Source organism: Aphanomyces astaci (genome assembly GCF_000520075.1).
Source record: "Aphanomyces astaci strain APO3 unplaced genomic scaffold supercont1.48, whole genome shotgun sequence".
In the NCBI taxonomy this organism is placed as follows: domain Eukaryota; phylum Oomycota; class Saprolegniomycetes; order Saprolegniales; family Verrucalvaceae; genus Aphanomyces; species Aphanomyces astaci.
Window position 1 is genome coordinate 160572 of NW_009798311.1, and position 15125 is coordinate 175696.

The window sequence follows — 15125 nt, forward strand, 5'->3', positions numbered from 1 at the left end:
TATACTATTAATAATATAACTATTCATTTCAATCAATAGACAAACAAAAAAGACTGTCTGTCATATACTATTAATAATATAACTATTCATTTCAATCAATAGACAAACAAAAAAGACTGTCTGTCATATACTATTAATAATATAACTATTCATTTCAATCAATAGACAAACAATCCCTGTTGTTAATCAATAGACAAACAATCCCTGTTGTTAATCAATAGACAAACAATCCCTGTTGTGTGAGTCAGACTATCCATAGTACATCATTGAACTTGTACTAGATATTGAAGTAGTATAGCTGTACTAGTACTAGTTCTACTACTACTACTACTAGTAGTACCATGTGTAGGGAAGGCTTCGGGCGTCGCCAGCCAAGTAGTACTAGATGCGCCCATAATAAAAGCCCGTGCGGCCATCGCTAAGATCGTTAACGAGACCAAATCCAAGTCCAGAGCCGATAGAAACACAGCTAAAGCACACACGAAGTACAATGCGATTTGGGTCTGCCGTCGTCCAACCTATATTGTTTAATAGGAGAATTTAGTTTAAAAGGGGCGTTTTGGAAGAATATATATATATATATATAGCGTACTGTATCGACAATGGTCATGGTTAGAAAGACCCCGAGCACTTCGGCGACGGCCGCGAGGAAGATGCACGTGTAATTGAACGTTTGGCCGTCTTCCGGCTTGAAGATACGTGGAAACAGCAAGATGATTCTATAAATATAAATATATATTTATATAGATCAGCAGTTTAGACATACGAAATATTAGAAATAGTTTATGAGACCCTGCTACTATGAACGAACGTCATCGTTATATAATAAATCAAGCCAATCAAATCACGTTCTGTCGAATTTCAACCAATCAAACAGTCTTGAGCCCAGTTCCTCCAATCAGAAGTATCCTCTATTTTCTATAGTATAGTTTGTGTACAATCTTCCATGGGATCAAAAGCTAAATCCAAAAGTCCAATATATATATATATTATTTGGATTCATGCACACAGTACATATAGTAGTAGTTCGTACCCATAATAACTCAGGCCAAACCCAAGCCAAGTGAGAAATAACATGGTGCTAGCTCGCCACAGCTTGCGACTGCAAATCTCCCCAATCACTCGACCCTGCTCCTTTACACCTTTGGATTCCAGGGGGCGGATGCGTACATTGTACGGTAAAGTGGTGCCGTTGAGCTTGGCGGTCGCTTCAAGTACATGAATCGCTTCGTCGTATCGATGTTGATCGACCAGCCATTTCGGGGACTCTGGCATCCACGGAAACGAGCACAGTACCAACACCAACGGTGTCGCACATAAACCTATCCGGAACCCCATGTTTATATAAAAGGCCGAAGAATCTCAAACTTGGTCTTAACATGCCGCGGTCCAGATATGCTTATGTTTGATAAAACCAGCATAAAACCAGCATAAGACCACTAGTGTCGTGGCCATAACATGACCTGTGAGCCACCGCCAGCCCCACGATTCAATGACCACCCACGCCAGTATCGCTACGAACGCAATGCCTACAGTCCAATACAGCTGAAATAACAGCAGGACCCGCGCCCGCTCCGAGTCTGGCAAGAATTCGGCCATCAGATCAAATGGCACGAGCGCGCCTAAGAGTATACAGTACAGTGGACGGTACACTGAACAGCGAACGATTACCAGACACGCCAAAGCCCACCATGGCGCGACACGCCATGAGCCACCACACAGTCGGCACGAACGCCGACCAAATGCCAAACACGGCGATGCACAAGGCACTGAGGAGGAACCCGAGGCGACGTCCATACTTGTCGGCGAAGAAGCCCCAGAACAGCGCGCCAGGCAGTTCGCCGGCGAAGACGGCGGCGGTGATCCCGGCTTGTTGCGTGGACGTGAGGTGCCATTCGTCCTTGACGAGCACTTGCAGGAAACTCAAGAGCATCACCTCGACCGCGTCCTGACATGACGAGTATGAAGACAGAGCGACGACCGACATGGAAGAGTACGTACGTACCGCCATGAACATGAGCCCCGACACGAGCAGCAGACGCTTCTGAAACGTGCCGTACCCGACCCGCTGAATGGCTTCATGGATGGTCAGGACATTGGACTCATCCGCGCTATCCATGGACAGTGTAGGGGATGTATCATCTGTAACCGCGCTGTCGTCCACGACACTGTCGGCGGCAGCATCAAGAACTTCAGTTGGCGGCATAACGTTATCGGAACTTTTGCCGTTACAACGGTGTTCCGAAAAAGCGAAATTCGTTCTGATGAGGCTTATTTATAGACCCCGCTGCAAATATGGTGTCGATATACTACTACGTAGTAGTTCTAGGTCTATGAATAGTTCTTACTCGCAGTACTATTAATAGTACCCCTACCCTATGACTTTTTGTCACGGGTTTTGGAGAATAAAATAAATCCAATTTAATTGATCATACCAAATACAAGTCAAATAAAGTATTTATACAAACAAATTCAGCCTATAAGGTACAGGTAGATATTGTGAGCGTATTTTGAAGGGGGTGATAAATAAGTGTCACAATACTACTATTGTACTAGTACATACAGTACTCCTGAGTATACGAGAATATGATTTCCATTATTCATCGCCCCCTATATAAATACGATGGTTAGTATGTACTAGTCGAAAACTGTTACGTCTGGTAACATTTCAAAAATATTATTCCATTTTCTCGGAAAATGGGATTAACCCAAAATGCCATTTTCAAAATGGAGGTAAAAGGTCCATTTTGTAATATGGCGTTTTGGACCTCTTTGACGAGTAAATCCCACGTGGAATTATTGGATTTGGGTTAAACCTCTTCCAGCAAGACATGTTTCAATTTTGATCAGATATGTTGAATTCGGCCCCAAAATGGCGTTTTGGGCCTGAATATTGCAATATTTCCGGTTACCAGACGCACCCTAAATTGACAATACTATTAATATTAATAGTACAGGCGGGAAGGTATCCGGATATCCGACATAATCCGGATAATGTTTTGAAATTCGATTTCGCCGTTGAGGAGGCACATACACATGCAGGAAGCTGTGATCGGGTTTACGATCTGTCGAGGTACGACGCCCGTGGAGCATGATAGGGTGCATGAAGGTAGTCTGACGATATGTGTGGCACCACGGAGTAGCCACAGGGTCGTCCTTTGAGCATCCCGTGGGAAACCTCGCCGCCTACACGCGGAAAACGTACTGGGCGTCGTTCGCCAAACCCGTCGAAGTCTTGGTCGCCCGATTGTATGTGCATCCCACCGCTGCTCTACCTCTGTCAATAGCGCTTTATGTAGAGATACCAAAGCACTCGTGGGAGAAATCCTGATACTCAACAAGAGCGCACAGACCGTCGACATCAGTTTGGCAGTGGACGACAAGCGGAGCGAGTACATCACAGGTACGGTACTGATGGTGAGGGTCCCTATGACTATGTACTGCAAGCATGACGTACACTAACGACTTGTTCAGTCAAAACTGACGTCAGGTTGCCATTGAATCGCGAGTTTCGCATCAAGCTCGGGTACTTTCCAGCTTGCTTCGTCCGGTATTATGCAATGCCCCTTCACCCATCTCTACCTTGCTCAATCCATCATGGTAGGCTCTCCTTTAAGCGACAACACAACGCGTCGTCTGTTGGGGTGTATGCTATTCAGCCTCGGGGGATTTCTTGCGGGTACCTCGAACAAGATGGCGGGCCGTCGCTGTTCAATGTCATTAGCCACACCACCGAGGTACAGTGTACATACATATATACATGGGGACATGTGTTGGGTTCAATGAGTTATCGATAGGGTATATTATTTGGGCCTTCATTGCCAGCCAGTTTACCTGAGCGAGACTGCCTCAGTGATACTACCTCGGGGTATATATTGGTTTCGCACATGTCCATCATTCAATGTGTTCGCAGGTCTCGCGCATGGATGAAGCGCCATGAAAGCCTCCAGGACATGCATATGGCACGCCTGGAAGACTCGATCAGATTGTTTCGAGTTAACCACCGACGAACGACATCGTATCTATAAACATTGTTCATATGTATCATAAACAAATATACTATTTCGCTGTGCACTCAAATTAGACAAATAGCCAATCGCTTTCGACGCCATATTGAAGCTTGTACAAACTATACTACGTAGTACTATACAATGTTTAGTATATACGAAGTATACACTAATACACTAATTACTTCGTACTATTAGCATAAGGGTAATTGTTCAGAGCACTAAATCAGTGCATTGGATTGGCAGAAATTCACCAGAACATGATTTCATTGGCTTAGGCGGTTCATTAATCGATTCGAATCGATTTGACAATAGGATAGTGTCAATCAAACATATCTTTAATAATACTACATACAGTACTATTAACACGTATTATTACTAATAATAGTTATTACAACGATGGCCCAGCGAAGTTTACATGAAGTATAGCCAATGAAAAGCACCTATTACATAAAAATAGATAATAGTAAAAATTCAGCCTCAACGTATACGGGCAAAATATTGTTTTATTGTCATAAACTTCAGTACAAATAATCGATCGATGGATATTGGCGATTAAAAGTCCAAATTTTGGGTAAATTGGTCCAAAATTTGGACTTTTGTGCTGAATCGTCAATATTATGGAGTGACCTTGATTAGTGTTCTGGGTTTTGATTGGTCAATCGATTGTCCGCCGATTTGGTGCTTCTCATTCGATTGAGCGACTTGACAATAATACGTTGTCCTTATTGGTGGGCATTGTCGAGAGAGGCAGATATAAGTGACATTGAAACCGCATATATGTATACTGTATTGAAGTTTACAAATGTAACAACTCGATTTATACTTTATTATTGTATGAATTCGAAGTAGATAACTATGCATTTTATTCTCCGACATACCGGTAGGGGACAGCTTGAATTTGATCTGGCGCGGTTGAAGTTGATGGAAATAGAACATGACGTGGCGTCCTGGCACTCAATCCCCTTGTTCGTCGGACAAGTGAAAGTTGTGAGGGCCACTTCCAAGTCTCCAAAGTAAATGGGAGAGAGCTATTTCAAGGCCCAATGGGTTTCTAATGACTTCTTACCATAACTACAGTACTATCGTTTGAACGCCGTTAACATATCGCACGCTTGGGCATGAGTTCAAAGCAAGGGAATCGTGAGATGTTCGTCACAGGCTACAAAGCCCCCATGAAAAATATCCACGAACTTCAGAGGTCGCAAGGTTGGTGAATGGATTTCACAGTGGCCACGACCCTTTCAATTTTATTAGAAATAATAATATGTTCTTACAGTTTTCATTTTAATGACGCATTCTTCTACACTTAAGTTCTGTATTGGATTTGACCATTTTAAATAATTGTGTAGCCGTTATAACTCAAGATTACAATCTATAACGTTATGCGAGTTTTTCATGCGACATTTGAAAGGTATTTCGACCATTACTCGAAAAATATAGTGAATAAAGGTATTTTAAAGGCAGAATAGACGGAGGAAAACTACGAATGCCTACTGAATTTCATATATTTTTTCTTAGAACCTCAAATACAAGGACAAAAAGGGTCGTGGATGCTCTTGACCACTGTCAACACTATTGTTGTCAGGCTGTGATTGGCTAGCTCAAAATTTCAATCAAAAGTGCAGTCGATCTCCGAAGATCTCATCTCGATCCTGATTTGGTCAGAAACTAGCAGTAAACTCAGCACCGTCAATAATCTTGTGGTCCCACTACACTTAGTACCTCCTACTATTAGTACTATTTAACCAGGCTACGTCTAGCACATACGCAAACTCAAATGTCATGTAGTACAGTACTAGTTAGTATCCCGTAGTCCTTGATGTTGAAGACGGCGTACTACAAATGTCAACAATTAGGTCTGCTAAATACTAGTCGTACGCCACGTGTATATATATCGTGCATACCAGCCATTCAAATTCCAGCGATGTACTATGTAGCCTACGACAGTCCAGTACATTCATCACAACAACTGCGTTTGAACGTCAACCTTCCACATTTGACTCGATTTTGGTGGGTAAGTCCACACAACTACGTGTACGAAGGTGCTTGTGCAGGTAAAAAAACTGACCGAAATGCATAGGCTTAGCTAGCGATCTCCCCCATAACCAAGCTCATTGCAAGATATCCGGATGATAGTCGTCTGTTGTTTTGAGATATCCGGATGATAATCGTTTGTGCAACTGTATCATGCATAATGACTGCGAGCCTGTCTTGATCATTCGAAATTGGCACGGATTGTGATAATGATGCCAATAACGTTACTACAAGGTACAGTGAGTTTGTTATTCAACATACACGCTAAGGATATACGTATAGTATGCATGATCAAGGGACTTCCTCGTGCGTTTAGCGTCCGTAAATGAGCTCGATGTTAACTTTAGAATAATATCACTACAAAGCATCTATGCCGCGTCTGTGCAAATCGAGCTCTGTTCCGTGGAACGATCACTGGTCAAGCGATTTTACAACGGAACCTCTGATGGAACTGTATATGTCGAAAGGATATGAGAATACTGCTGTACTATACCGCCGTTACAGTAGTAGTCGTACTGTATATGCTGCATACTTATATGTAGAGCTAACTGTTCAAGTCGTTCCCATAACCAATCTAGGGTAGTATTTTTTTAGTCGACACGAAGGCAAAGGCATTTTGAATAGTTCGATTACAAAAGTCCCTTAGGTAACTAACTATTGTCTAATGTAGTCAAATCTCGCGACCAGGTAGTAGACAGTCACCACTGTCGACACAGCTTCAAGAGAAGCAAAGCAGCGGAAAGCCGCGTGTTCTTCGGCGAAAAGTAAGCGATATTTTACTCGTAACTGGGCACAGCAAAAGGGGTTGCACATCGACCTAGCAAATCGTCAATCGTCATGCAGAAACTGTAAAGATTTCGAAGCACGAGATTGACAGAGGTTCGAATTTTCAAGCATCTGTGAGTGCTGAGATTGCATAGTTATGACATAGACTGACTATATATGTCCATTGTGCAATTTGACTTGGTTACGTGATACTACTCATAATGAAGTTGTCCGCCATTGCCGTTGCATTTGCTGTGGTTTTGATGTCGTCTGGGGGGTCGGCAGATGAAGTGTTCCCCAATTCAACCTCTACGTTAGCCCCCACACCTGAGCCAACCACAGTTGAGCCATCAACCATTGAACCAACTACCACAGCGAGTCCCGAGGCTGTGAATATCACAGCCACAACTACTACCCTTGCCCCTGACAATATCGACGACCCTGACACCCCGGAACCTACCCCCACCCCTACCGCTGCACCTACCACCACCACTGCACCCCCTTCCAACGCCACTACGAGCACTGAACCAACTACCACGCCAAGTCCTGAACCAGTGACCACCACCACTACCCTTGCACCCGACAATATCGGCAACGGTGATGACACCCCCGAACCCACCACCACCTCCACACCCACGTTAGCCCCCACGCCGGAACCCACCACACCGGAACCTACGACTATTAAACCAACCACCACCGCCAGTCTTGAGCCTGATAACACGACGACTACAACTACCCTTGCTCCTGACAATATCGAAGACCCGGATACCCCTGAACCTACCCCCATCCCCAGCTCCCCTTCGAGTGGCGAAGCACCCACCACTACTACGATTGCACCTATTACCCCAGCACATACCAATTCCACCAACTCGACCGACCCGACTGTCGCCCCCTTCTTGACGGCTTCAATGTATCGCAATGCCCCTGCGGCATGGACGATTGGGTCGCTCGTTGTCGTTGGCCTCGTTGGTCTTATGGCTGTGGTGGTATACAAGCGACGCCAGCAAAAGAAGTATTGCAAGTCCGAGGAGCGTAAGCGTCTCCTTCGCGTGTAAACTCCGCCTTGTATGGAGTGGAAACGGTGCCTCCACTGCTTGTACGACTCGAGTACGCACCGCATAGTACCCAGTGAGTAGTAGTATTCAATGATGTATTTTTTTTTTTTTTCCTACGTGCATTTCTTTCATAGTATGTTGGCCATGTCGTGTTGTGCCGTCGTGATAGTACAAGAATGTATAGGGCCAACTCACAAACTTGGTACCGTAGGTATAACCTAAACCTACGTACTTAACTTCACAGTCAACGTTAACGTAAATGGCCAATTTATGGTGCGCTTGAAAGTGAACTCGTCGTAGAATGCACCTTATTCGGCTCTTAGGTCCGTGATTTCAATTCTGAGAAGTGCTACGTGAAGCCGAAAGTTTGGGCATTCTTCTGCTTATTTAATCGGCTTGAATCGCTTCATCTTAGCGTTCATTTACTTCGATTTCCACTGAAATCAAGGCAAAATAGGTGGGACGGTTTATGGTGCACGGTTTAAGCTTAAAATATGTATGCTGGTTTTGCTTATTTTTTGGTGATCTCATTTTTCTAGTGATTTGATTGGCTATTCCAAAAATCAAGCAATTCCATTGGCCATTTTGAGTGCACCTTAAACTGTCCCGTGCACCATAAACCATCGACCTTTTGTGAATAATTCTATCAATGTAACCTGAAATGGTATAAAAATTGTACCAGCCTGTACCAGCCTGTATATGGAATTTTATTTGGAATCAAACAATTGTATTGTTTTTCGATGAAACCCCAAAACGTGATTGATAAAACGCCTGAACGCAGGAATGCACGTCATTTTTCACTGTATCATTCAATTCTTGCTAAACTTGATGGTCACTAATTGTTTCATTGACTTTTTGTATCAATACTACCTCTATAAATGCATCCGGATAAGAAAAGGTCGCTGGATGCTGACGTTGACTGTCAATAGTGATTTTGCACCAAGAATCCACACGAATTTTCCAATACAATTTCACTGAAAATTCTTGTTGGAAGGTGCATTTGCTATAGGGGAAATTCACATTTACAGTTAAGCAGAACTACCGCTGTGTTTGTTGTTGCGGCACTTCTGTAGCACCTACCGGTAGTGCACGCCTCCCAATCTTTACGCATATCAACAACCCAGTGCAGCAGGTGCAATATGTGCAGTTTGTAACCTTGCACCATCCCCATAGTCTGTAGTGTGCGTCGTGCCGACGTACAAACACGACCGCTTTAATGTGATCGATGAACACAGGAATATGATGTATCTCTGGGCTGGTGTACGTTGGGCACAATCCCACCGCTTACCTACACGTTATCCTCGCTCACTTCCTACAGTACAGCTCATCTATCTACGTTTGGTGCCGACCATGCCATTCATCCATGAAGCGAAAGTGGTCAATTTACTGTTACCATGGTCAAGTGTCTTGATTGGCTACTGTGTGTGGAAAGGTATTCCCAGTCAGAAATTCTGACAGAATATATTCATCAAGAATTTCCCAATCTAATCATCGAAAGGCTCCATTATTGTGGAACTTTACAGGAAATATCACGTAACAAAGTTAGCAAAATCACTCTAATGTTGAACATGCAACACCATGAGTGTATTTTAATAAAAAATCATTTTGTTTGTATTAAAAATGAGTACTGGTACTACACGTAGTAGTGCTAACTCTGTGAGTAACGTTATTTAGATTTTTTTAAATTATATACTATTAATAGTACTACCTGTACTGTGCTATAATACATGTATGACATGTACTTCGAAGTACTAGTATGTACTACGTAGTACTAGTATTAATAGTACTACGGACTACAGATAACGACGGAAATAATTGCCAAGTGGTACTCTTCAAATATCTAGCAATTTGTATGATCAATATTATTTTGCAAATCGAGTACTACTCTGTATTTTAATTGTAACCTGCTTCGAAGTGTCACAGAAATGATGTCGGATTGGCCAACTTTCAACCAATTGGAGACATCAAAACTAAACGACGACGACGACGGGGAACAGAGTCAAAATATCAAATCACTTTCGTCGGGCGAAATACCGTAAAACACACACCCATTGAAATTACACGCACTAAGGTACAGGTACATACTGTACAGGGTACATGGAATTACTGCAACGTTAACATGTCTTTCACAAGCCGTGATATAAGAATCTAGGCTCTCATGTTGCACGCTTGTTGATCGTCTCCTGGCAGAACTGACGGCATTTGTTATATCCTGGTATTCGCTGTGCACCGTATACTACGTATTCGATGTACAGTACAGTACTGGTACCGGTACCTGCATCCGATCTTCTACCGGGTAGAAAGGTACTATTACTGTCCTTCTCAATAACAACCCAGTACTTGAATTGATTTGCATGCTACATATTTCGACCCAGGGAGGTTAAAATATGTTCGACGTGATTTCTCTTACAAACTACAAGATCAAATGACCATTGTTTTGGGTGCCAGCTATTTTAACTTCAAGTACCCACGGGTAGATATTAAAAATTGGATAGGTATTGCATGCCTATCTGATATGGTACCACTTATCGCCGCGATCTGAAACCTTGTCTAGCCAATTAGAGGCCTCAATGATCTGAAGAGCTTCCCAAAAATTACGGTACCGGTACTGTACGGTACGCGTAAGCTCTTCAATAAGCTTACTATTAATAGTATAATTTTGTAAGTACCAGTATACACTGATTGACCCTTTGCCGACTTCTCGCGCAGATTCTATTGATGCGATTGTCACGATTGTTTGAGTTAACAGTAAGCTTACGTATAACGTTCTATAATCTACATTAAACAGTCAATCGTTGAGCATTTGGTAACTGCGGCGAGTACACATCACTTACAATTAATTTCTTGCTCGTGTTCGATATTATGAACAAACGACTGGTCGTGATACAGAATACTTGCCATTTTCTATTATTTGCTGATACAAACTTGACATTACATCATGTGTGCCGTCGTGGTGAAAACAGTCACCCATTGGCTAGAATGTGTGAAATTATCCACATTTCAAGTGATGGCGTTTGCATATTAATATTCCAAGATTCTGCGCAGTACCACTTGGCAGTTATTTCCGTCGTTATCTGTATGGGGTTTCGGGGTACTACGTAGTACTAGTACTACGTAGCATCAATAGTACTCGAAGTAGTACAGTAGTAGGACAGTAGTACTGTAATTCAATGAGGAGTACTCCAACCAACAACCGATATTATTGCCGGGGCTTTCAATTTGCAACCCAACGCCACGTGTGTATTATTATTATTCCCTCCGTTTTCTCATCTAGTGCCAGTCCACCACAACAGCACCACTCGTTCTTTTGCCCATCACGTACAGTATGTAGTAGTTCCACCTAACCTTCGTCCACAACATTCGTACGATATACTGTAACGTTACCACAAAGGTCAGTAACTACACTACTATTAGTACTACTACTAATGGTCCTACGTCTCAACGCAACCCTTGGGTCAACTCAACAATGTACGACACCGTCAACTTGGTGAACTCGGCAATGTGGTTGTAATCAATCGTGGCCAACGAATCCCTTGTCGAGTGGATGTTTGGATTGAGATCTCGAACGTTCGTTTCGAACGGCATTGACGCTGGGTACCCTGCTCGGTTCCACGACGCATGGTCAGAGCATCCGTACCCGCACTTGTCGTGGGTGGCAGGAATTGCCAGATACTCGTTAACTAGCGACTCCAAGAACGCCGTGAGTCCGGGGTCGGTGTTGTCGTCCATGAAACTCACGACGGGGGGTTTGCCGGGGGCGACCCAGCCCGTCATGTCCTGCTGCATCTGGGCGTACACGTCGACCTTTTGACTCGCGTACGCTTTCACGACATCCGCCGACCCTTGTAGCCCCGTTTCCTCGGCCGAGTACCAGTGAAACTCGACCGGGCGCACGGGTACCCACTCTTTGGTCGCCAACAAGATCTTGAGCGACTGCAAAATCGTGATTGTACCCGACCCGTCGTCGTCTGCACCGGGGGCTTGCTGGTTGTTTTTACGGTTGATCGAGTCTTGGTGGGCGCTGGCGATAACAATGTCCTGGGAGGCTGCCGCCCTGCCCGCCGGTTCCACGCGTGCAATGACCGAGTATTGCCCCCACGAGTGCTTGAATTGACGCACTGTGAGCTTCACGTCTGGTCTTGTCACGAGCTTCTTGACTTGGTTGTAGATCCAGCCACAGGACTGCGCTCCTTGCGCAGAATTTTTGTACCGAGTGGCAAACTTGGTGACGAACTCTGTCAGCAATGCCTTCAAGTCACCGGTGCTGATTTTGGCGATGGCTGCCCCCACCACTGCTTTGTAGCCAGGGCCAGAGGGGAATGTCTTGGCTGTCAAATGCAACACTTCTTCGCGGAGGGTCTTGAACGCGGCGAGTTTGTCCCAGTCCCCGTTTGTCGCATCGACAAACCCAATCGATCGAGATTCCAAGTCTGAAATCTAAGAGGGGATCACAGTTAGTAGGATGGATATTGAAATCAAGAAGGGGGGGGGGTAGGGAGCTTGATGTACCTCCAAAGGGGTGAGCCATACTTTCGACGTGTCGGACGTGGCAATGAGCCGCTTGCCACGGCGGTCGTCGTCGGCTGCAAAAGCCAACGCTGTGAAGGCCACCAGGAGAAAGAACTTCATATTGCGGTGAATGTTGTCAAAATAAAAGTGAAGGAGCCAACGTTAGTTTACGGATTGTACACCGAAGTACTGTAGATATGCCATTGAACCACAGTCAGATAGTTGAAACTATAGAGTCGAAAAGGTTATTGTGTAAGAGAGGTCAAATGTGTCTCTTGGATCCACAACAACGTACACCATTTCATAGTATCGGTTTACGTAGTGTATACATTGTGGTCGACTCTGAAGCCACGTCCAGTTCGACCGAAATCTGATTTGGCTGCTTCACTTCTGCTTCTGAGTCGAGTACATTCTATCACTTGAACCAAGTTGGAAATTGGATAGCTCACCTGTACCGCATAAGGCTGTAGTGCCACCTGTGTGGCTGCATTGGGTACCTGTCGTGATAACTTTTCCACTGGCCAAATCGAAGTACTGTATCTGGTTCCGTCCCGAACCCCCTACTACTGTAGCATTAACAGTAAATCAGGCTAGGCAGCTCGGAATTCTGAGACCACCTTTCGAGTGATTGTTGTTGCCTACTTTATTAATTGGAGAGTTCTTACCTCACCCACATACAGCGTCGAGTGCTCAACATGCAGTTATTCACCCATGTCGTGCGCTAATTCAGCTCGTTCCATGCACATCCAACTATTCCTTGTGCCTAAAACGCGTAAGCCCAAACTGCAATCATACCGGTAGCCTTTACCAAGTGTCAATGGAATTGACAATCGCCCCCCAGGCAAACTATAGTTTTATACTGCGAGATGCGGGAACTGGAGAATAAAAACTAATACCACGAAGTTATGGATGGCCAAAATCGAGGCATTCATGGTTGGCGAAGCAATATCTAGACTTTCTTCGCAGTCATCCCACTTGTTGGAGAGGGACATTGGCTGCTGTACTGACACGCTTTCTATCGCTCTCTGCAAGTGTGGGTGGTGCTTGCATTCAGAAACTTCGCGCCATGAAAACTGAGCATTTCCGGATATTTCCTTACTTTTGCGGATGCAAATATTTTTTTGCGCACGTGCATGTTTTTGTGGTACTCGGACGACATCTCGGCATGCGCAAATATCGAAAATGGGCGAACTTTGAGGACGCTTTTCTCGAGCTGTGTAATACTTACAGCAATATTACTTGTACTACTCGATAGACCATTACTAGCTCAGCCTATGCAGCATGGTCTGCGCATACATAGCTATCTCTGGCATGAGGCATCTTACCCGCATGTACACGCTTGTTCTTGAAATACGACGAATTTGGCAAGTTCGAAGTTGTCTTTCTCTACAGCTGTTGATTCAGGCGACATGCAATAAGGTGTTGTACATAGTTTTGGTTGTTGTTATGAGGAATGGAGAGTTTCGTGACCTCTTGTGCAGTATGCATTGAGAAATCGCTGACCTGCATCGCACATTTCCCGCAATTCATCCCCATAATTATTTACGTTTTGCAAAAAGTAAATAATTATGGGGATGAATAAAAATACGCATATTTCATACAAATATCAGCATAAATATGTTCAAGAGAATAATAATATGTAACTGTCGCACCCATCAACACTCCGTTTGATTCGGTGGAAGTGGCAGATGCAGTTCCTGGTTGACTCGCACGCGACAACTTGACTAAAGATGCATGTATCCCCTCGACAATGGTACACCATGATTTGAAGGCGTCAAGGGCCCTTAACTCTTCATAGTGATGTGTTTGAGTCTTGTTCCCGCATCCCCCTTTTCATGAAAATAGAAAGGGATGAGATAGAGATAGAAAGTTGACCGTACAGTAGATAACAAGTGTCTGCTAAGGGGTGCAGTGTTTTGCTACTCAGTGGGGTTTAAGAGTACCAGCTGGCAATTATTTCCGTCATTATCTGTAGTGTGAGGCTTTATTTTTCTCGGAAAATTTTAGCAACTACAGAAGAATCAACGTACTAATATCCCCCGGGAATGCGGGTACTAGTAGTGTAGTATTGTACTATGTACGTAGTAATAAGTACGGACTAGCCAGGGGTTGCTGTACGTTATGATCTACTTCGGGGTTTAGAGCATCCCCACTCGTGGCGCTAAAACTCCAAAACTGTATTTTTTCAGTCAGATTTTAGCGTTTAATTCTCCCACCGCGGGACTCTAAATTCTAGCGTCGACGCTATCCGGCGCGCTAAAGTCAGATTATTCGTCAGATTTGACCGATTGGTTAGAGTTCTGGCCAGCATACAATCAGCAATACATTTTCATGTGCATACAATTCCCAACACGTTTAGTATTACCTGGTTGCAATGGCATGACGCCATGTCGGCCAAGTACAGGTGTGTGTCCTCGCGGCCCCACATAGCGCAAAGCGCCGCTCAACGCTAAGTTAGAGTGAGTCCATGAGTCCTATCTTGTGTAACTCATCGACGCGACTGCATGTGACGTTTGTATGGTGAAGGATGACTGTCAGCGTTGGCCATGGCGGCAGTCGTCCTTCGGCATGTGCCAACCTCGCCGACCGACGATGTTAACCTTATTGCGATTCTTGTAGGAAGCACACTGAAAGTTGGCGCCTGAACAGATGCAAGGACGACCAGGTCGCATGGAACCAGCGCCTGTATGCGTTGCCCCAGCACTGCACCCGCTCGCTGTGGTGGCGCAGCTGTCGCCCCCGATCGCAAAGT

The 15125-nt window shown here is 44.4% G+C and overlaps 5 protein-coding genes across 7 annotated transcripts in view; 3 read left to right on the forward strand and 2 right to left on the reverse strand.

The window, feature by feature from the left end:
• Window positions 1-2250, reverse strand: part of H257_13390 (hypothetical protein) — a 3400-nt gene extending 1150 nt beyond the window's left edge. Inside the window, exons 1-6 of the mRNA XM_009840888.1 lie at window positions 2006-2250; window positions 1672-1948; window positions 1464-1622; window positions 1034-1322; window positions 593-719; window positions 341-518 (exon numbers count right to left, since the gene is read on the reverse strand). Of these exons, the coding sequence (XP_009839190.1) occupies window positions 341-518; window positions 593-719; window positions 1034-1322; window positions 1464-1622; window positions 1672-1948; window positions 2006-2206 (1231 nt within the window). The 5' untranslated portion in view covers window positions 2207-2250. The remainder of the gene's footprint in view (window positions 1-340; window positions 519-592; window positions 720-1033; window positions 1323-1463; window positions 1623-1671; window positions 1949-2005) is intronic.
• A 766-nt stretch (window positions 2251-3016) lies between these two features.
• On the forward strand, window positions 3017-4075 carry H257_13391. 2 transcript variants are annotated; one of them, XM_009840890.1, is made up of 7 exons: window positions 3017-3073; window positions 3144-3249; window positions 3300-3403; window positions 3475-3550; window positions 3605-3737; window positions 3798-3868; window positions 3914-4075. In XM_009840890.1, exons 1-7 carry the CDS (start codon window positions 3037-3039, stop codon window positions 4026-4028), a joined length of 642 nt encoding a protein of 213 aa, XP_009839192.1. In that variant the 5' UTR covers window positions 3017-3036; the 3' UTR covers window positions 4029-4075. The 2 variants fall into 2 exon arrangements, with proteins under 2 accessions (XP_009839192.1, XP_009839191.1); XM_009840889.1 differs by having other exon boundaries at window positions 3798-4075.
• Window positions 4076-6991: 2916 nt separating this feature from the next.
• On the forward strand, window positions 6992-7980 carry H257_13392 (hypothetical protein). The gene has a single exon (XM_009840891.1). It carries the CDS (start codon window positions 7031-7033, stop codon window positions 7862-7864), a length of 834 nt encoding a protein of 277 aa, XP_009839193.1. The 5' UTR covers window positions 6992-7030; the 3' UTR covers window positions 7865-7980.
• Window positions 7981-11214: 3234 nt separating this feature from the next.
• H257_13393 (hypothetical protein) lies at window positions 11215-12502 on the reverse strand. The gene is made up of 2 exons (XM_009840892.1): window positions 12374-12502; window positions 11215-12301 (listed from the first exon to the last, which is right to left on the reverse strand). Exons 1-2 carry the CDS (start codon window positions 12491-12493, stop codon window positions 11303-11305), a joined length of 1119 nt encoding a protein of 372 aa, XP_009839194.1. The 5' UTR covers window positions 12494-12502; the 3' UTR covers window positions 11215-11302.
• A 2224-nt stretch (window positions 12503-14726) lies between these two features.
• H257_13394 overlaps window positions 14727-15125 on the forward strand; it is a 2133-nt gene continuing 1734 nt past the window's right edge. The window contains exons 1-2 of one of the 2 annotated variants that reach the window (XM_009840894.1): window positions 14727-14832; window positions 14993-15123. In XM_009840894.1, coding sequence (XP_009839196.1) covers window positions 15023-15123 — 101 coding nt within the window. In that variant the 5' untranslated portion in view covers window positions 14727-14832; window positions 14993-15022. Of the gene's footprint in view, window positions 15124-15125 lie in introns of both variants that reach the window. The other variant, XM_009840893.1, reaches the window with a different exon arrangement.

What these genes read in the sequence shown, in the direction of transcription:
- H257_13391 (XM_009840889.1), top strand. Translation starts at nt 3,037, where the DNA reads ATGCAGGAAGCTGTGATCGGGTTTACGATCTGTCGAG. An exon ending in CGGGTTTACGATCTGTCGAG is followed by an intron (nt 3,074 to 3,143) that starts GTACGACGCCCG and finishes ACCACGGAGTAG; the next exon opens with CCACAGGGTCGTCCTTTGAG. An exon ending in GCGGAGCGAGTACATCACAG is followed by an intron (nt 3,404 to 3,474) that starts GTACGGTACTGA and finishes CGACTTGTTCAG; the next exon opens with TCAAAACTGACGTCAGGTTG.
- H257_13392 (XM_009840891.1), top strand. Translation starts at nt 7,031, where the DNA reads ATGAAGTTGTCCGCCATTGCCGTTGCATTTGCTGTGGTTTTGATGTCG.
- H257_13393 (XM_009840892.1), bottom strand. Translation starts at nt 12,493, where the DNA reads ATGAAGTTCTTTCTCCTGGTGGCCTTCACAGCGTTGGCTTTTGCAGCC. An exon ending in TATGGCTCACCCCTTTGGAG is followed by an intron (nt 12,302 to 12,373) that starts GTACATCAAGCT and finishes ATCCCCTCTTAG; the next exon opens with ATTTCAGACTTGGAATCTCG.